The 16,162-nt window shown below is 35.4% G+C and overlaps 1 protein-coding gene across 2 annotated transcripts in view; it reads left to right on the top strand.

Moving 5' to 3' along the window:
• ATP8A1 (ATPase phospholipid transporting 8A1) overlaps window positions 1-16,162 on the top strand; it is a 126,988-nt gene that overhangs the window by 50,913 nt on the left and 59,913 nt on the right. For both annotated transcript variants that reach the window (XM_074904721.1, XM_074904722.1), the window contains exons 17-23: window positions 362-467; window positions 1,710-1,792; window positions 1,965-2,014; window positions 8,038-8,107; window positions 9,152-9,236; window positions 12,943-13,082; window positions 14,941-15,079. In XM_074904721.1, coding sequence (XP_074760822.1) covers window positions 362-467; window positions 1,710-1,792; window positions 1,965-2,014; window positions 8,038-8,107; window positions 9,152-9,236; window positions 12,943-13,082; window positions 14,941-15,079 — 673 coding nt within the window. The remainder of the gene's footprint in view (window positions 1-361; window positions 468-1,709; window positions 1,793-1,964; window positions 2,015-8,037; window positions 8,108-9,151; window positions 9,237-12,942; window positions 13,083-14,940; window positions 15,080-16,162) is intronic.

The following is a 16,162-nucleotide window of genomic DNA, read 5'->3' as shown; positions in this document are numbered from 1 at the left end:
AAGGAGACTTAAGTGAATAAAGTAAAATTCTTTTCATACAGCGTCCAGACTTACCTTCCCTAAAAAATGCTTATTTGAATTATTCTGTGTTTCTGGTTATCTACTTTTGTAGATAGCAAATGCCACTAAATTCTGTCTGTATAGCTGATACTGAACTACAGCAGCGAGAATTTATTCTGCAAGTTGAAATTAGTGTGCAGGTAATATCTGGTTTGTTTAATTGTTGCTATTTTTTAAAGGAGAGAGGAAAAATATTTCACTAATTTTTTTCCTGATAATTAGTTGTCTATATCTATTATTACATTTCAGTTAGTTATTGCTTAAATGATTAATCACGCTCTGACATTTTTTTTTTTTAAAGCCAACTGCACCTATAATATGTGAGTTTTTGACAATGATGGCAGTGTGTCATACAGCAGTTCCAGAAAGAGAAGGTGATAAAATTATATATCAAGCAGCATCTCCAGGTGAGACTAAAATAATTGAGTGAACATGCAGTGAAGTATTCTATCAACTCAACAACCAAATTTTATTCAAAGTTTATTGTTTTTTGAAGTATCTTCAAAATTAAAAAAGAAAACACATTCCTGAAAAAAAGAATTGGTGTCAGCTAAAATCAGTTTTGTCAAAAATGGGTTTATACTTTTCTCATTTGCTTTGGAAAATACATATGGATATCCTGTGGATTATGTAAGGGCGAAGGGTGATTCAGCACTCCTAAATTGCTGTCAGATTGCTGTGAAAGTCTGAAGGAACTGCTCTAATGCAAATAGAAATCAGATCAGGAGACAAATTGATGTCCTTGTTTGTGAACCTATTCTGTACTTGGTAACCATAGTATTGATTTAGAACAGACTGTGTTTGTAATAAAAAATGAAGGAGGAATGTTTTTCATAGCATAAAAGTTGTGATAAGTTGTACTAGAGAGTGAGTACAGATTATAGTACAAAAGGTCTGGTTCAAGCCTACTGTGGCTTATAGACAATTTTTTAATTCAGGAAATGATGAAGAAAGGCAAAATTATTAAAATATGCTTAACTCTGCTGAGCTAATCTATTGTAACAAGTTATGATGGGAGAAATGACATGAAGTGCAGAGAGTCTTCAGCCTTTGTCTTTTCTGTCTGTCCCAGCTCCTAGGTGGCTCTCTTTCTAAATTCTGTCCTTCAGCAATTGAAGGACAGAGGTAGAGCTATAAATAAAGCTAACTGGGCCATGGCAATGTTTTACTGGTCATCGTGAGCAAATTCCCTTCTGACATCCTGTGCCATTTGGAGAAAACTGATGCCTGTGGGAGGCTGGGTTGTTGCTTGAAATGTTTCCTGCATGTAGTTATTGAAGTTAATCTATTATTTACAGGAATGACTTACCACTCTTCTCTTCTAAAACAGAACTTAAACAAAAAGAAATGTATCTTGTCCAGTGCCCCACTGAGGAAAGTGCTTGCCTAGGTGCTTTGAAGAGGATGTTCTTGTTACTGAGCTGAGAGGCATGTTCCTTTGGGGGCTTACTTCCTCTGAACTGTAAATTCATTTCATCGGTTTTCACAGTAGAAACAAAGAGTTCTTTCCAGCACCACTTCTAATCTTAAAAATCCTTAAAGGAAAAAGGAAGTCAAAAGTAGAAAAGCTTAGAATGTATCCATTAAATCATTGGATAAACTCACAGTTTTCTGGTACATCTGCAAAATGACTAATTGACTTGTTGCAGATGAAGGAGCATTGGTCAGAGCAGCCAGGCATCTTCGTTTTGTATTCACTGGAAGGACACCTGACTCAGTAATCATAGAGTCTGTAAGTACATTGGAGTAACGGTGTAATTTGCTGTATTTACTCTTGCTGTATTAAATAATTTCTCAATAAGTGCATCATGGTACGTATCTATTGTGACATTGTTTGGCTGGTTTTGGTTCTTTTGCTTGAGGTTTTTTGCATTAATTCTCACTTTTTTTTTTTAATTCTTTAGCTGGGACAGGAGGAGAGATACGAACTGCTAAATGTCCTGGAATTTACAAGGTAAACAGCATGTTGTGTGCTTAGTGTCTTTTTGTGAAAATACTAAAATACTTTATGAATTTTTCTTATGGGTAAAAGTGTTTGCATTTTTTATATTTGTATCAGCAAAGTATGCAGACTGTATGGCTTTTATTTCTGTAATATGTGATTATACTTTAAGCAAAGCAGTGTCCGTGATTAAGATCACACTTTTGGTTTTATTGTAAAGCATTTTCAGAGGCATGTATTTTTTCTCGTCTCCTTTTTTGACTAGTATTTTTCACTTTTTTCACCAAGATTGAAAAAACTGTTATCTCAAAACTTCAAAAAATTGTGTGAAAAGATAGTATAGGAAAGTACTTGAACTTTTAAATGTATTTCTGAAAGCCCCGGCACCATGTGATTTATTAAAAATTTCATATTTGTGGACGGGGGGAAGATTCAAATAAACGTTACATAACTTATGTTTGCTTTGACTGATAGAATGAGATTTTGCATTTGACCTTGAATATACTTGCATAATTCTTACTTGTTTAAATACTCTAGACTGAAACCTATTCTCTTCTGAGCAACATCACATGCTTTGCTTTCAGTAAAAATTTTCTGTCAGAGCTCTTGGAATTATAAAGGCACCCATAAGAAATCTGGATGCAGTTTCACTTGTTACGTAAATCTGTTTAAATTGTATCCATGTATGCCATAGGTGTTCCAAGTGTTTGTGTAGGCCTATTTTCTTATTTTGGCACAGGATGGGGAAGGGATTTGTATGTAGAGGAAGCTCTTTTTTTCTTAGAATGATTACTTATAATTGTGCCTGCGTAAGGTTATCACTGTTTTCCTTCCTGTCCTATTATGTTTCCTTAAGCTTAGCTAGAGAATCAAAAAGATCAAAAATAAAAATCCAGGGCAATAACCGCAGAAACAGGATGAAGACTTATAGGTTGGGTGAACTGAGAGAAGTAGTTGCCTATAGTTATGATAATAGCAATAATAATGTGAAACATAGAAAGAACACCACAGTAAAAAAAAAATTGTGACAGAAGGTAATAATTATAGTTTGAAAGCCTTCTAATGTCTTTTAATGACTGTTTGCAATTACTGTTCATTTTATATATTGTAGAGGACATATTTGAAAGTTTTCAGATTTATGCCATGGTTTCTTTCTTCCGTAGCAACTTCTTTCTCTTTCTGTTCCAGAAAGTTAGCAAGTATGTAGCAAAAAGTGCATTGTTGTTAGTTTGATATCTCTGAAACTTTATGCTCCATTCATGGAATAGCAGTGAAGGATTCTTATATTGCTTCTGGTTTTGATCTTTGTCTTGATTTCACAGATCTTTTTAAATTTCTGTGTCAGTCTAAAGTTATAATTTAAACAGTGGTACTTTACAGAGAAAGGATAATTGCTTTTAAATATTAACCTTTTGGAGGATTAAGCGTTTTGGTGGAAACCAAACACCCAACTTTATGAAGCATTCATTTTTTAATAGCTGTTTTTGTTCTTAATTCTGTAATATTTAGCTTTGCTTGGAACTGACTTGTTGGAGGCGCTAGAGGTCACCCTTGTTCCAGAGCAAGAGAAATTTTGGCTCCAAAACACCATCTCTATGGGTAGGAGCACATACCTTCAGAGGAGTAATCGTAACGATTAGACTATTGAGTTAAGAGTTTCCAGGTGTTTCAAGTTTTTCCCAGAAAAAATGGAAACTAATTCATTGCCACCTTCCAGTAAAAGCCAGACAAGACTCTTCTGCAAGTAGTGTGCAACAGTGTCAACATTTGATAGGATAGACTTTTGGAGAAGTATGTTACAGAAATAAAACTTGTAGGAATGTTTGGTAGAGTTGTCTTTTATGGCAGTCTCTTTTTTACAGTGATCATAGCTGTGCCTGTGAAAAGAGAAGTAGCAGACTTATATGCTGATTATAGCAAGGAAGTAGCTTTCAGTCTAACTGGCAGGTGAGCATACTGAAAGCCACTGATAATCCTTAACCAGCTAATTATTCCTAAAATGTAGTGCTAATCCCTGTGGAGCAAATAGTGTCTTGATAACTTGTGCTGAGTTTAAGTTGTATCCAGTAGATACTCTACTCAGATGCCACAACTGCTGTGGTACCTTAAACTCAAGGAAGGGTTGTTCAGACATTCTGCTGTTCAGGGCTCTCCATGCTGTCAGGAAAGCAACTGTGTGGTGTTGTGCCTGTTCTTGTATTCTGTCACCTGAAAATGTAACAAATAGGAAAAATGCAGCTATCTCTTGGGAGCCTAAACAGCTCCTAAAATATGTATCTGCGAAGCAGAGGAAGACAAGGCTCTATGTTAGTTAAGGATCCAGAAGCATAGAAAATCTTATGCTTACTGTCATCCCTGTGCCAACTACTTCACCTGGGCCAGTTGCAAAGATGAGCATGAGTGTGTGATTCCTTGTTTCAGTAAGCATAAGCGATGCCCATGATCAGTGCATAAATTGCACCAGTCCTTGCATCAACGTGTCATTACTGGCAGTGCTACTGAATGAGATATTGACTTGTATCTGCTTGCTTTCTTAGGGGAATGAATTAAACTTTTAGTAACAGAATTAATTTCGCTGGCAAGCATTGAGTATAGATATAGTAATAACATCTCAATATCTGGAGTATGTACCGTCTGTTGATATAATGACTGATTTTCATCTGTATCACTGGGGCATACCTCCACAGTCTAGCAGAAACCGTTTGTGTGAGAGTTACGGAGCAAAGCTTCTTGTACAAAACCTAAATATTTTTGATGTAGAATGCCAGTGTATTTACCTGAAGTACAGCAATAGCTTGATAGTCCGCTATCTGATCAGTTTTATGAATAATCCGTGTTGCCTTGGTGTTCTACTGGGCAGACAGAAGGCCTCCCTCTAGAGCATTTGAGACTTTTATCTCCTCTCAGTCATTCAAACAGGTCCAGAATATACTGATCCTGTTTTGTGAATAAAGACTGATACTTCTAAATGTAGAAAGAGTGGCTGACAGAGGAAGTACCAAAACCTCTGCAGCAGTATGTTTTTTTGTGCTCACACTCTGAAGAAATTTTCATCTTACACCTGAGACAAATTTTAAAGTAACGGGGCCCATGAAGAGCCGCTTCTGGAAGTGGCAAATCTTGAGACCAAGGAAGTATTTCTGTCCTCTTAAGATGTTTCTGTCCATCTGTAATCCCATGGCAACTCCATGGGAATTGCCAGCTATTCTGCCTCCTTGTCACAACCCAAAGGTTTACCCAGCCTGTGATGGGAATTACCAGCTATTCTGCCTCCTTGTCATAAGCCAAAGGTTTACCTGGCCTCTGGCTATATAGAGATCATGACAGTGGGTTTGCAGGATTCCATGGCACACAAGAGCACAGAGGTTTTATTTTCTAAATTTCTTTATTACAGATTACTACAAATTACTATTAGTAAAGCCAAGTATATGCATAAGTAATAAAGTACATTTATATTTTAATAGTATCAGCCATCAATAGTATCAGCAAGTATATATGTCTGTATATTACAAGTTGCTACTAAATTACCACTAGTGAAGAAATACACATACAATCAGTTACCTATATGTGCATGCACATACACACACACACATATATATATATATTATTCAAAATAGTAGAGGTACAGTGCTCACCAAACAGATCCCAGGAGTGGGGCCTCAAAGTTGATGATGGACAGTCTCACTTCAAAGAGTGAGAGTCTGAAGTCAGCCAGGTGTTCCTGGTGATGGTCCAATAGCTTGTCTAGGGGATCTCGGAGAAAAAATTATGCAGGGATGGTTGTCAGAGAGAGAGGCTCCATTTGGGGTAAAAGCAAGTCATTTTTTTATGACAGAGACATGAGGGGATGTAGGACACCACCACCTGGAACAGTCAATAGATGCTGCTAACTTCTGTTTTTCATCTGGGACAGCCAATAGATGATGGTGTTTTCTCTCAGACAAATTTCTATTTTTCCAGACTGTTTTCCTGTTCTTTCAATTAGAACAACCAGTTGTGGTTGCTGATTCCTACTTTCCCAGGATGTTTTCTCCCTTTTCCAGACTTTTTACCTGTTAACTGTAACTATTGCAGTTACAGTTCCTTGTTTCGCACTTGTGGTGTCTCAGGATGTTTCTGGTTTCTAGGTACCCAGCTCTACTTCAGAGATACTGCTGCAGTTCTCAAGGATGCTTCTGCTTCCCAGGCTTTTCTCTGTCAGTGTTTCAGCAGACATCTTCTGTTCGGTATTTTTCCCCTTATAACCAGGTCACCTTTATGGCTGCTCACATCACTTTTATGGGGAAGAAAACAAAACAAAAAAATGGTCTCACACTGACAGTTATTTGTAGTAGTGCAATTTTGTGGTTTTCTGTATTTCGCCAGTAAAAGGAAATAAAACTGTCACTGCAATGAAAAGGCTCATAAAAAGTTAGAAGTCCTTGACAGTAAGTCCTGCTCATTAGCTTTATTGCAGTTTTACTAAGAAAATGTATGTCAGCCAAGATTCAATATCTGTCTTCATAGCTAAAGCTTCAGAACGCTACAGGAAACATTGGTTATTCTCTGAGACATCTTCAGTAGATAGGCAGCTGTATGCAGAACTTCAGGATTGCAGTCTTCTGGTATTGCAAGAGAAGTACAAAACTGCTGAGTTTTTACCTGTCAAGGGCATATATACCAAATTATTGTTTATACAAAGCCTAAATGACTAATTCCTCCACAGTTCCTTAACAGAACGTTCAAGCAAGTGTAATGAATTTAAGTAGCAGTAGGCTAGATAATCTTGCCAGGAATCAAAGTTGATCTGAGATTTGCTTTTATTTTAGGCAACTTAACTGTGGTTTAGATGATCTGAATTTTGCCACTGTTGTCTAAGCAGATCCCCAACTGGACACTGTCTAAAAGTTTTTGGAATTCTGCTTATCTGAGGTTTTTTAGATTAGAGATGGAGTAAGAGTTGCAGCAGTTAATGCTTTTTTATGCTTTCTTGTGCAATATTCACAGTAAAAAATTAATTCAGTATTGCAGTTTGGATGTCTGTACTTGAAGCAAAGCGCATGCACAGGTGGAATAGGAAAATATTTTCTTGAAGATACTATTCAGTCACTTCAGTGGTAATTAAAAAATTCTTTCCTTCACCTATCTCCATACATTCCACTTATTGGATGTTTTCTACAGCAGTCTGAACTTCAGGAACCATTCATGCAATAATGCTATTTAATGATGTATAAATGGGATCCAGTGCCAATGGGAACTGGATTTGTAAAGGGACCATTTACTTTTATGTCTTTTGTGTATTTTACTGTGAACTCTTGTGTGAGAAATGTATTTTGTTCCCTGCATAGTTTCTGTGGATTTATTTAAAAAGTTGGCATTTGAAAGAATTGTCCAGTCAAAATGTGTACTTATATGATCTTGAATCTAAAGTATGCTTGTTGGAGGACTTCCAAGGGAAGACAGAAAGCAGGAGAGTGACAGTCTTCTCCATGCTTTTTTCCAATTCCTACCTCAGTCATGAGGACAAAAAGAAAAAATACTTAGTTCTTATTAACAACTGAGAGCCCGAGAGTAGTTAAAATGAGGTGAGCCCCTTTCAAGTTCTTAGCATACTTAAAACTTTGCGTGGTGAATGAAACTCTGGGATGACTGAAATAGGATTGCAGCACAGTATAGTGTACAAGAGACTCTTTTTGGCTGTGAAAGAAGAAAAAGGTGCAATGGTCCATGATGCAGTACATCTTGGTCATAAATGCTTTGTGCTTTAAGATCCTTTTTTGTGATCAGTAGACAGTATTCAGTAAAGGTGAAGATTCTCAGATTTGTTTTTGTGGGAAAAAGCCTACAGAATTATGCACAGAAAACCAGTATTCACTCTAATTATTGGACAGTAAAACTGTTTTTCCATCCCAGTCACCATCTAGAACATAGACTAGATAGACCTTACTTATTTTTCTTTTTCTTATGTAAGATATATTTTGATATTCTTAGGTAAAATGTTGGTAAATATTTATATTTATGAACCACCTTATATAGGGCATTTATTTCTCTTTCAGCTCTAGGAAGAGAATGTCGGTGATAGTTCGCACACCTTCGGGAAAGTTAAGACTCTACTGCAAAGGAGCCGTGAGTTTTATTCTGTTTTCACTGTATCGAAGAACATGTGCTACCAATACAAATGCATAAACAAAAAGTTGTTATAGCTGCAGTGAAAACATTGAAAATGTGGGGGAGGGAATGTTGATGCCTTTTTCAATTTACATAATTTTATTATGCAACTGTTTAATGTGGTGCACTAGTTAATGTCTGGTTTTACTAACTGCCTATAAAGGAATGACGACCTGTTCAGCCTGTTCTTTGTAGTGGATTAATACCTTTATGTTTGCTATTATTAATTGCTTCCTTCTGTACTCCCAAGAAAATGGATGCATGTATTAGTTACTTGCTGTAGTAGCTGAGCATGAGTCACTAGGTAGAAATAGTAATTTAGCGTAAGTCACTAGATGAGAATTTTAACCTACCATTGATGTCATACTAGAAGTAAATTTTCCTGAACACAGCATCTATGGGAAGATATCTTAATCATAATGTAGCTGAGAATGGCAGAGTTGCTCGTTAGCGCTTGTTTTGTATCTTAAGTCAAGTTTGAGGGGGAGGGGGATGCAAATCTAGTTCTCGAAAGGTTTAAAAAATTGAAGTTGATCGAATATAAATGTCCAGTCTGTATCTTCTTAAGTGGAGAGAAGAAGCTGTTGTTAATATCCCGTATATCAAGCTGGCTTCAAAAATCTGAGAATGGCAGTTATGAAACACTAATTTTACCTTTGGGGCTTAATATTAAAGAGGAAGAAATCATTTTAGGAGATCAAAAGAACTCACATGGCAAGCCAAAGGAAGATGCAGCGCTTTTCAAAATGAAAGGAAGTAACAGCAGAAAATGTAGGAAAGAAATACTGCATCATAGCTGAATTTGTATATTTAGAGAATCTGAGGGTTTGGAATGTCCTTTTTTCCTTCCTTTGAAATAAAATTACTTCTATTCATTTTTGATGCTGAAATAAATTAATGCAGTGCTGCATATTTTTCTGCCATTTTTCTACATGATTTGTATTGCCTACATAAAAAATATTTTTTGTTAAATTGTTTTGAATTAATTTATTTGTTTTGTAGGATACTGTAATTTATGACCGTCTTGCTGAAAGTTCAAAATACAAAGAAATCACCTTAAAACATCTAGAGCAGTTTGCTACAGAAGGTGGGTGATATTATTCAATAAAAAACTAAATATGAAATTGAGTTACTGCTGAACTTTTCAGTTTTGCAATTTTATGTTGCTGTAATGTTTTGTTCATGTTATGTTTGAAAATTATGTTTTAGTAATGCCTTCTAAAAAAGATCTTCCTCTTCCTGAGAAGTTTCAGTAATAAGTTCATGCTTAAAAACAAACAAACAAAAACTATACACCGAGTACACAGTAGAGTCCTTTAGACAAAATATATTTTTCCAGAGAGCAAACACATTGCATATTGTTTCTGTGAAGATCTCATTTCCCATGATCACTTTCGTGTCTCACACACAATGGATGCTGTAGGGCTGGCACACAGGAAGAAGCAGCCAAACTGAAGATGCTTGGAAGTGATTAGCGTGGTGCTTTTTAAGGTAGTTTAATGCTATATTATTTCTGTCATCAGTCACAATAAGGGGAACTGCTAGCACTAGCTTTCCATATAGTGTGTTGTGGTATCTCTGCTGTTTTAACAGTCACTCTTACAAAGCAGTTGCTGAGGGTGGAGAACCCCTCCACGTTCCAAGTAGGAGTAATAAGTACAATTTAAAAGGCTGTGAAATTAAGATGATTGATACAAACAGCTAGTTACTTAATAATAGTGGATTTCTCAGTACAGATGTGAGCAGAAAAGCAGACTGTAGAAAAGTTTCTGTTTTCGTGTTAAATTCTTCTAGCACAATTCCTAGATGTTCCATGCCATGCCTCCTTTCTGGTATCTTCGTAAAGCCTTATAGAGTTGTACAGTGAAGTATCATAGTATTTTAATTTATTGATGAGTTGGGAGAGAGTAGTTCGGAGAAAAATTCCAATAGTTATGGGAATCTGAACTGCAATTTTTCTACCTCTTAATTTTTTTAATACACTGTTACTAGAACATTGAAGTTGTTATCTTTAGTGTGCCTCAAGAAATAAGCTTACACTGGGAAGCAAACTATTGAAATATTTTCCTTCTCAAATACAATTCTTACCTTTTGGCAACTGATGTCCAGACAGATCATTTTGTATCAGGAAAGGTCCTCTTTCTGTCTGTTAAACATATGACTTCTCTAATTCTTCTCTTTTGATTTATAATGGAATTTGGCGTTTTGATTAGTGTCATAGTCAGCACCTTCAGTCTTTTGATTCTGTCAGTGACAGCATAAGCAAGCCACAGATCTGTTTCTTTTGTTAGTTTTCCATATCAAGATCTCTGCAGGAAACATTTGGCTAGCTTTAAATAATCTTAGGGTATCAAAGATATAATAAATTATATAATAAAGTTGAAAGCAGAACTAAAAACAAACAGATTTGATGGTACTACTTAAAGCCTCAGATACCCCTGTTGAACTCATGAATCTAGTTGTGTGAACTGATTGGCCAGTTTGGGGTTTTATAAAGGCCTAACCAGGGTTGATCCAGGAAAATTTACTTATATGTGAAGATAGTTTGAGTCATAAGGCTGTATATTTATATATATATATGGCTATATATATACCTTAAAGAAAAGGTAAAAATAGACCAATATCTGTTATACTGTCTGAACTGATCTGGAAATTTCAATCCAATTCTTAATTACTGTTCTCATTAAATCAGTGGTACAACTGATACAATTTTTTCCTTAGCAGTCAGGTCAGACTGAATAAATCAACATAAAAAGTTAAAAATTCCACCCGCCTTTAAAACCACTGTACATACATATTAGTGTTAAGAAGTTTGTTCAAGTACTTTTTGTAACCTTCTTTTCTACAGATGAAAAGATTTACTCTTCAGAAGAATGAATTACTAACCTTTCAAAAGCATAAATTCAATCTTTTTTTAAAAAAAAAAAAAGTACCTCTCTCTCTGGAATCGATTAAAGAAATCGGTATTTATTTTTGCATCAGATTTAAATTGCAGCCGATGACGTTGCAAAATTCCTCATGAGTATCCTTTCATGTGGCAGTACAGTATGTCCTTGGCATTTGCTGCATGCTCTTGGTGTGTTGTTCAAAAATGAAGTGGTTAGCATGGCTGGCATTTATATTTAAGCATTTATTAAGCTTGAGTGTTAATGCCTGCTGGATAAACAGAAAAAGTGTGTAATTTTCCTGTGTTGTTGTTCCAGTCTGTTAAGAAGCAGACTTAATGACATTTTGTTTTCCACTTTTCATTTGGAAGATTTTTTAAAATCACAATTAAAAGTATATTTTTAAAATTAAAAATAGAAAAAATAATTAATCTCTGATTTAAAAAGAAAAAGAAATGCCTTGAAAAACTTTATTGCTAATATTCTATATACACTGATTTCTTTTCTTCATTTTATCATCTGCACAAAATATTTTGAAGTTATTGTGGAAATAGTATCCATATTAGTCAGTTATAAATTCCTTGCCTCCCCTTCACCTCATATTCATTGCTTTGGACCTTGCTAGCATATCCTTATTGCACAGAGGAAAAAAAAAATCAGTTCATTTGTCAGCATTAAGTTTATTCTCTAGGTCTAGATGGTGAGATGCTGTGTTCCTAATGCTGTTCAGTTGTCAAGATATTAGGATTACACATGGTTTACATCTAAAACAGTAATTTAATATCTTCAGGATGAAAGACACATATGTATTATTTCATACCCAGCCTCTTGATCATTTCAAAATTGCTGCTGGTGCTGAGCTGTACACAATAGAAACCTGTGAACAGATAAAGATTGCATTGAGCCATCCTCAGTTATGGTGCTGTTCATCTCCTGCAGCGGAGTGGGCAGATGACCAAAGGCACTAACTACATTAGTCCTGTCTATCCCCTTCCTAAATCTATTTGCCTGCAAATTGTGGCTTCATAAGACATCATTTGGCTACAGCAGTGCTTTTCTTTGTATACAAAGAGTTATGCCAATTTCATGCTCTAGAGATTTAAGAATCTGATAATATGTGAAAATGAACTGTTAGAACATTCACACCTAGCTACTTAAATTGAATGTAAATGTGTGTTGTCAAAAAATAGATGTTTCTTATAATCTTGCAATCTCAGATTCTTGCTGTGGTGCTTAATTCAGACTCTGTTCAAGGAAAAAATCTGTTAAGTATAACCACCTCAAAAATTAAGTAAAATATCCAAATGTTGCCTGTACACAAAGATTTTATTTTAAGAATTTGGAAAGCTGAAAGAATCAGAAATGGGAAAATTAAATCTGAGGGGACTGAAAATCAGCTTCTAGATGGTAAATTTCAAACTTCAACCAAGAATTTCCTAAAGGTATTGAGGAGGGGTGAAGAAGAGGGTAGTTGTAACATTATGCTGATATATTTTAACTTAAATGTTGCTATGCTGGAAAGTTACAAAGTTTATAAAATTTTTATTCAGAAATATAAATCTTACCGTTTTAATGTTCCTAAAAATCTAATATATATACCTGTTCAGCAAGTGTAATTTGGGATTGCTTCCTGTTTTGTTTACAGTTTAAGATAAGTCGAATTTGTGTAAAATTTAGGGTTTTTTTCCATTAAGTACATCATCTGTATTACATTCAGCTAATATTTCTATTTATATCATGTTTTTACTTTATAATTTCTTCAAGACATGCAGCAGTAAATTGAAAATCTGGCAAAAAAAAAAAAAGTAAAATACAGAATAAGTTCAGCTTTTAGTTATGCATTACAGGGCATATCAAGGAAGGGACTAACAAATACTGAATCATGCTTACTGTCTGATTTCTCTTTAGGCTTAAGAACTCTGTGTTTTGCTGTGGCTGAGATTTCAGAAAGTGATTATCAAGAGTGGTTAGATGTCTATCACCGTGCTTCTACAGCTATTCAAAACAGAGCACTCAAACTTGAGGAGAGCTATGAACTAATTGAAAAAGTATGTGTAGCTTTTTGGTTTGGAGTGGGGAGGGGGCAGGGGGTGAGGAGAGTGGTTTTTTTAATTAATGTCCTTGCTTTCTATACCATGAAATCTGAATCATTATTGAGGAATAATAATTAGACACAAGAAAATCTAGCAATATACTGACAGCTGTGTCATGTAGCCCTTGCAGTTTAGGTGATCAAAATGGAGGAAAGATTAATTTGAAAAAGTTTTTGCAGCAAGTAGCTAGCTTGCCAAAAAGTGTTGATTTTGAGTTGAACTACTGAAAAGTTTTTTTCAGAGTTGCTCTGTTGTGTAAAAAAAGTGTAATAACAGACAAGCATCTGCTTCATTGTATGATCTTGGAACCATAGAGTAGTTAAGGTTGGAAGGGACTTCTGGAGGCCATCTAGACACAAATCCGTCCTCAAAGCAGGGCTAATTTTGTTTGCCCAACACTTTGGTGAAGTTTTGAGTATTTGGAAAGAGGGGAGTTTTCCCAGCTGCAGTAGGCATTTTATTTTTTTTAATGCTCAACTATTCTTTTTGCCCTTTTTCTGAATTAAAATTTCTGTTGCTGCAGAATTTGACTGTTGCCTCTTGCCCTTTCACCATGCACCTCTTAGAGGAAGGTGGCTTCTCTGCAAGCCCTCTTCAGTTAGCAGAAGGCAGCCATGGAATCCTTCCCTTAGCCTACTTTTTTCCCATGTTAAATTCACCCTGCTTCTTCAGGCACTCTTAATATAGTGTGCTCTGGGCCCCAAGCTATTTTTGTGTCCCTCCACTGGACTTGCCCCACTTTGTCAACCTCTCTTGTACTGACGGCTCAGAAAAGGAGGTGATACCCAGATGCAGCCTCACAAGAGCAGAGCCATAATCACTTTCCCTTGAGTTTCTGGCAATGTTGCTGCTGGAGTAGCCAAGCATGTGGTTGGACTTCACTGCCTCAACAAAAACGGCTCCTGTGGCTCTTAAATGTATAAGCAAAAGGACTTCATGAGACCAATATTCTTTGAAGTTTTGATACTTGACTTGGGGTGGGGGGTTTGTTTTCTTTTTTCCCTTGTAAAGCATAAGAGAGATTACTTTCATGAAACTGCATAAAACTCAGAGCCTCAAAAACCTGCAGTATTTAATTCATGAAAAAGAAGACTGAGGGTATATAGCTTCAGTCACTTGTGGGACTTCAGTTTATATAGATGAGCAGCTTATTCAGACATGCACAAGACAGTCTTAAAACCATATAACTCTGTTAATGCCATGGCAACCCTGCTGTCACTACAAATTTTTGTATTAGCTCAGCATGTAGTATGTAGGCCATGCTGCAGCCAGGATTGCACACTATTAGGTTTATAATGGTGTCATTAACAGGGTTTTAGCTAGTTTTAAAGGTACAGTAATATGAAATATAAAAATGGCTGTATTCACAAAAACAGTATATGTTTCCTGCGTGGGAAGTTAAAACCAAACATAATCAAGGTTATAGTTTTAAAATTAAGATGAATTGACAGGTATTTTCTTTACAAGGGGAACAGAAGTCATTACAAGTGAGAGAAGATATAATAGCACCCCTCAAGTATTCAAATCAGAGGGGTGCCTCTCAGGAAAAGGTAGCTGTTGCTGAACAAACTATTGAGATTGTGAATTGAATGAAGTTTTAGTGGTTACGCTGTGCAGTTTGTCAAGACACATAGATGTTTACTTTAAAGCTCATAGGAATAAACTGAAAGATCGTTATTAGTTAATATCAAATCTGATTAATGAATTTAGAGAGCATTAATCCTGTCATAAATATGGAAAGTTAAACAAAAGAAAGATTAAAACTGAATTTAATCCAGAAAAACTGTGTGTACTGAATATTTTACATTCACAGAATCTTCAGCTGCTTGGAGCAACAGCAATTGAAGATAAACTACAAGACAAAGTGCCTGAAACCATAGAGACACTTATGAAGGCAGACATAAAAATTTGGATACTTACTGGGGACAAACAAGAGACTGCCATTAACATCGGTATTACATTTGCATTTATTTGGTGGCTTTGTTACAGATTTAGAAATTATAGAAGTTGCTAGAGTAAAATTGCTTTCAAAAAGGAAAGGTATCTTGTAAAGAAGAATAATATTATATGGCATTCCAGAATTTAAATGTTAACTTATTTTTCAGTCACTGGTAGGAAGAGAGTGAGTAATGGTAGATACTTCTTCTGTTAAAGCAGTAACAGCAAGAAAAATTCATGGTACCATAGCGGGGAGGAAAAAAAATAGGCGTTTGTGCTTTTTTGTAGCATCTAAAATTAATTATAAAGAATACATTGTTTGGGTCTTGACAGTGAGAGGGAGTAATATTAAGAAGATAGAAGTATTCTTATTTTCCCTTCTGTATTTTTCCTTCTTTCCAAGAAAGCTGGTAGGGACTGTAATCTTAACTAAAGCAAAACAATATAGATTGTCCATTAAAGTAGTGTAAACTTTACCATCAGAGGTTTCCTTTTATTCTTTCCTTTTATTGTAAAGGAGGAAAGAAAAAGAATCATGAATTAACTAATTTCAACAGTGATAAATCTGTATTTTTAAATAGTAATATATGAAAGCTGCTTTTTAATATTATTTGCATGTGAGCATATCAGCACTTCTGCAGTAGCCTAGATATGTGCCCAAAATAAAGAATTATTTTTTGTCACGTGGATCCTTTTTATTACTATTTTTATTTTTAATCTTAAAGAACTTTTTGTACACACATGGTACACATGATCTAAGGTTATTTTCATCAGTACCTTCAGGTTTGAGGCAATACACATAATACCAGTACTTTTTAATTTATTAAGAATGGTGACATATATTTGTCTAGGCAGCCTGCATCATTAGCATACATACTATTTAAAGCATCAAAGAATAAAAGAAATTTTGTATGAAAAAAGAATAAAAGAAATTTTGTATGAAAAAAGAATAAAAGAAATTTAGTATGAAATGCAAGTTGCATTCCAAAAATTTGCAAGGCTAAGGGAGATCTGTTCCCTGTTTTCTGTAACTCCCTGTAAAGAGGTTTCTTGTCCTTCTGCTGAGCACCTTTGTGAATAAGCCAGATCAGTCACAC

Source organism: Athene noctua, chromosome 4 (assembly GCF_965140245.1).
Source record: "Athene noctua chromosome 4, bAthNoc1.hap1.1, whole genome shotgun sequence".
NCBI classification, from domain to species: domain Eukaryota; kingdom Metazoa; phylum Chordata; class Aves; order Strigiformes; family Strigidae; genus Athene; species Athene noctua.
The sequence above is the reverse complement of the archived record's forward strand: the minus strand, read 5'-3'. Positions and strand labels throughout refer to the sequence as shown.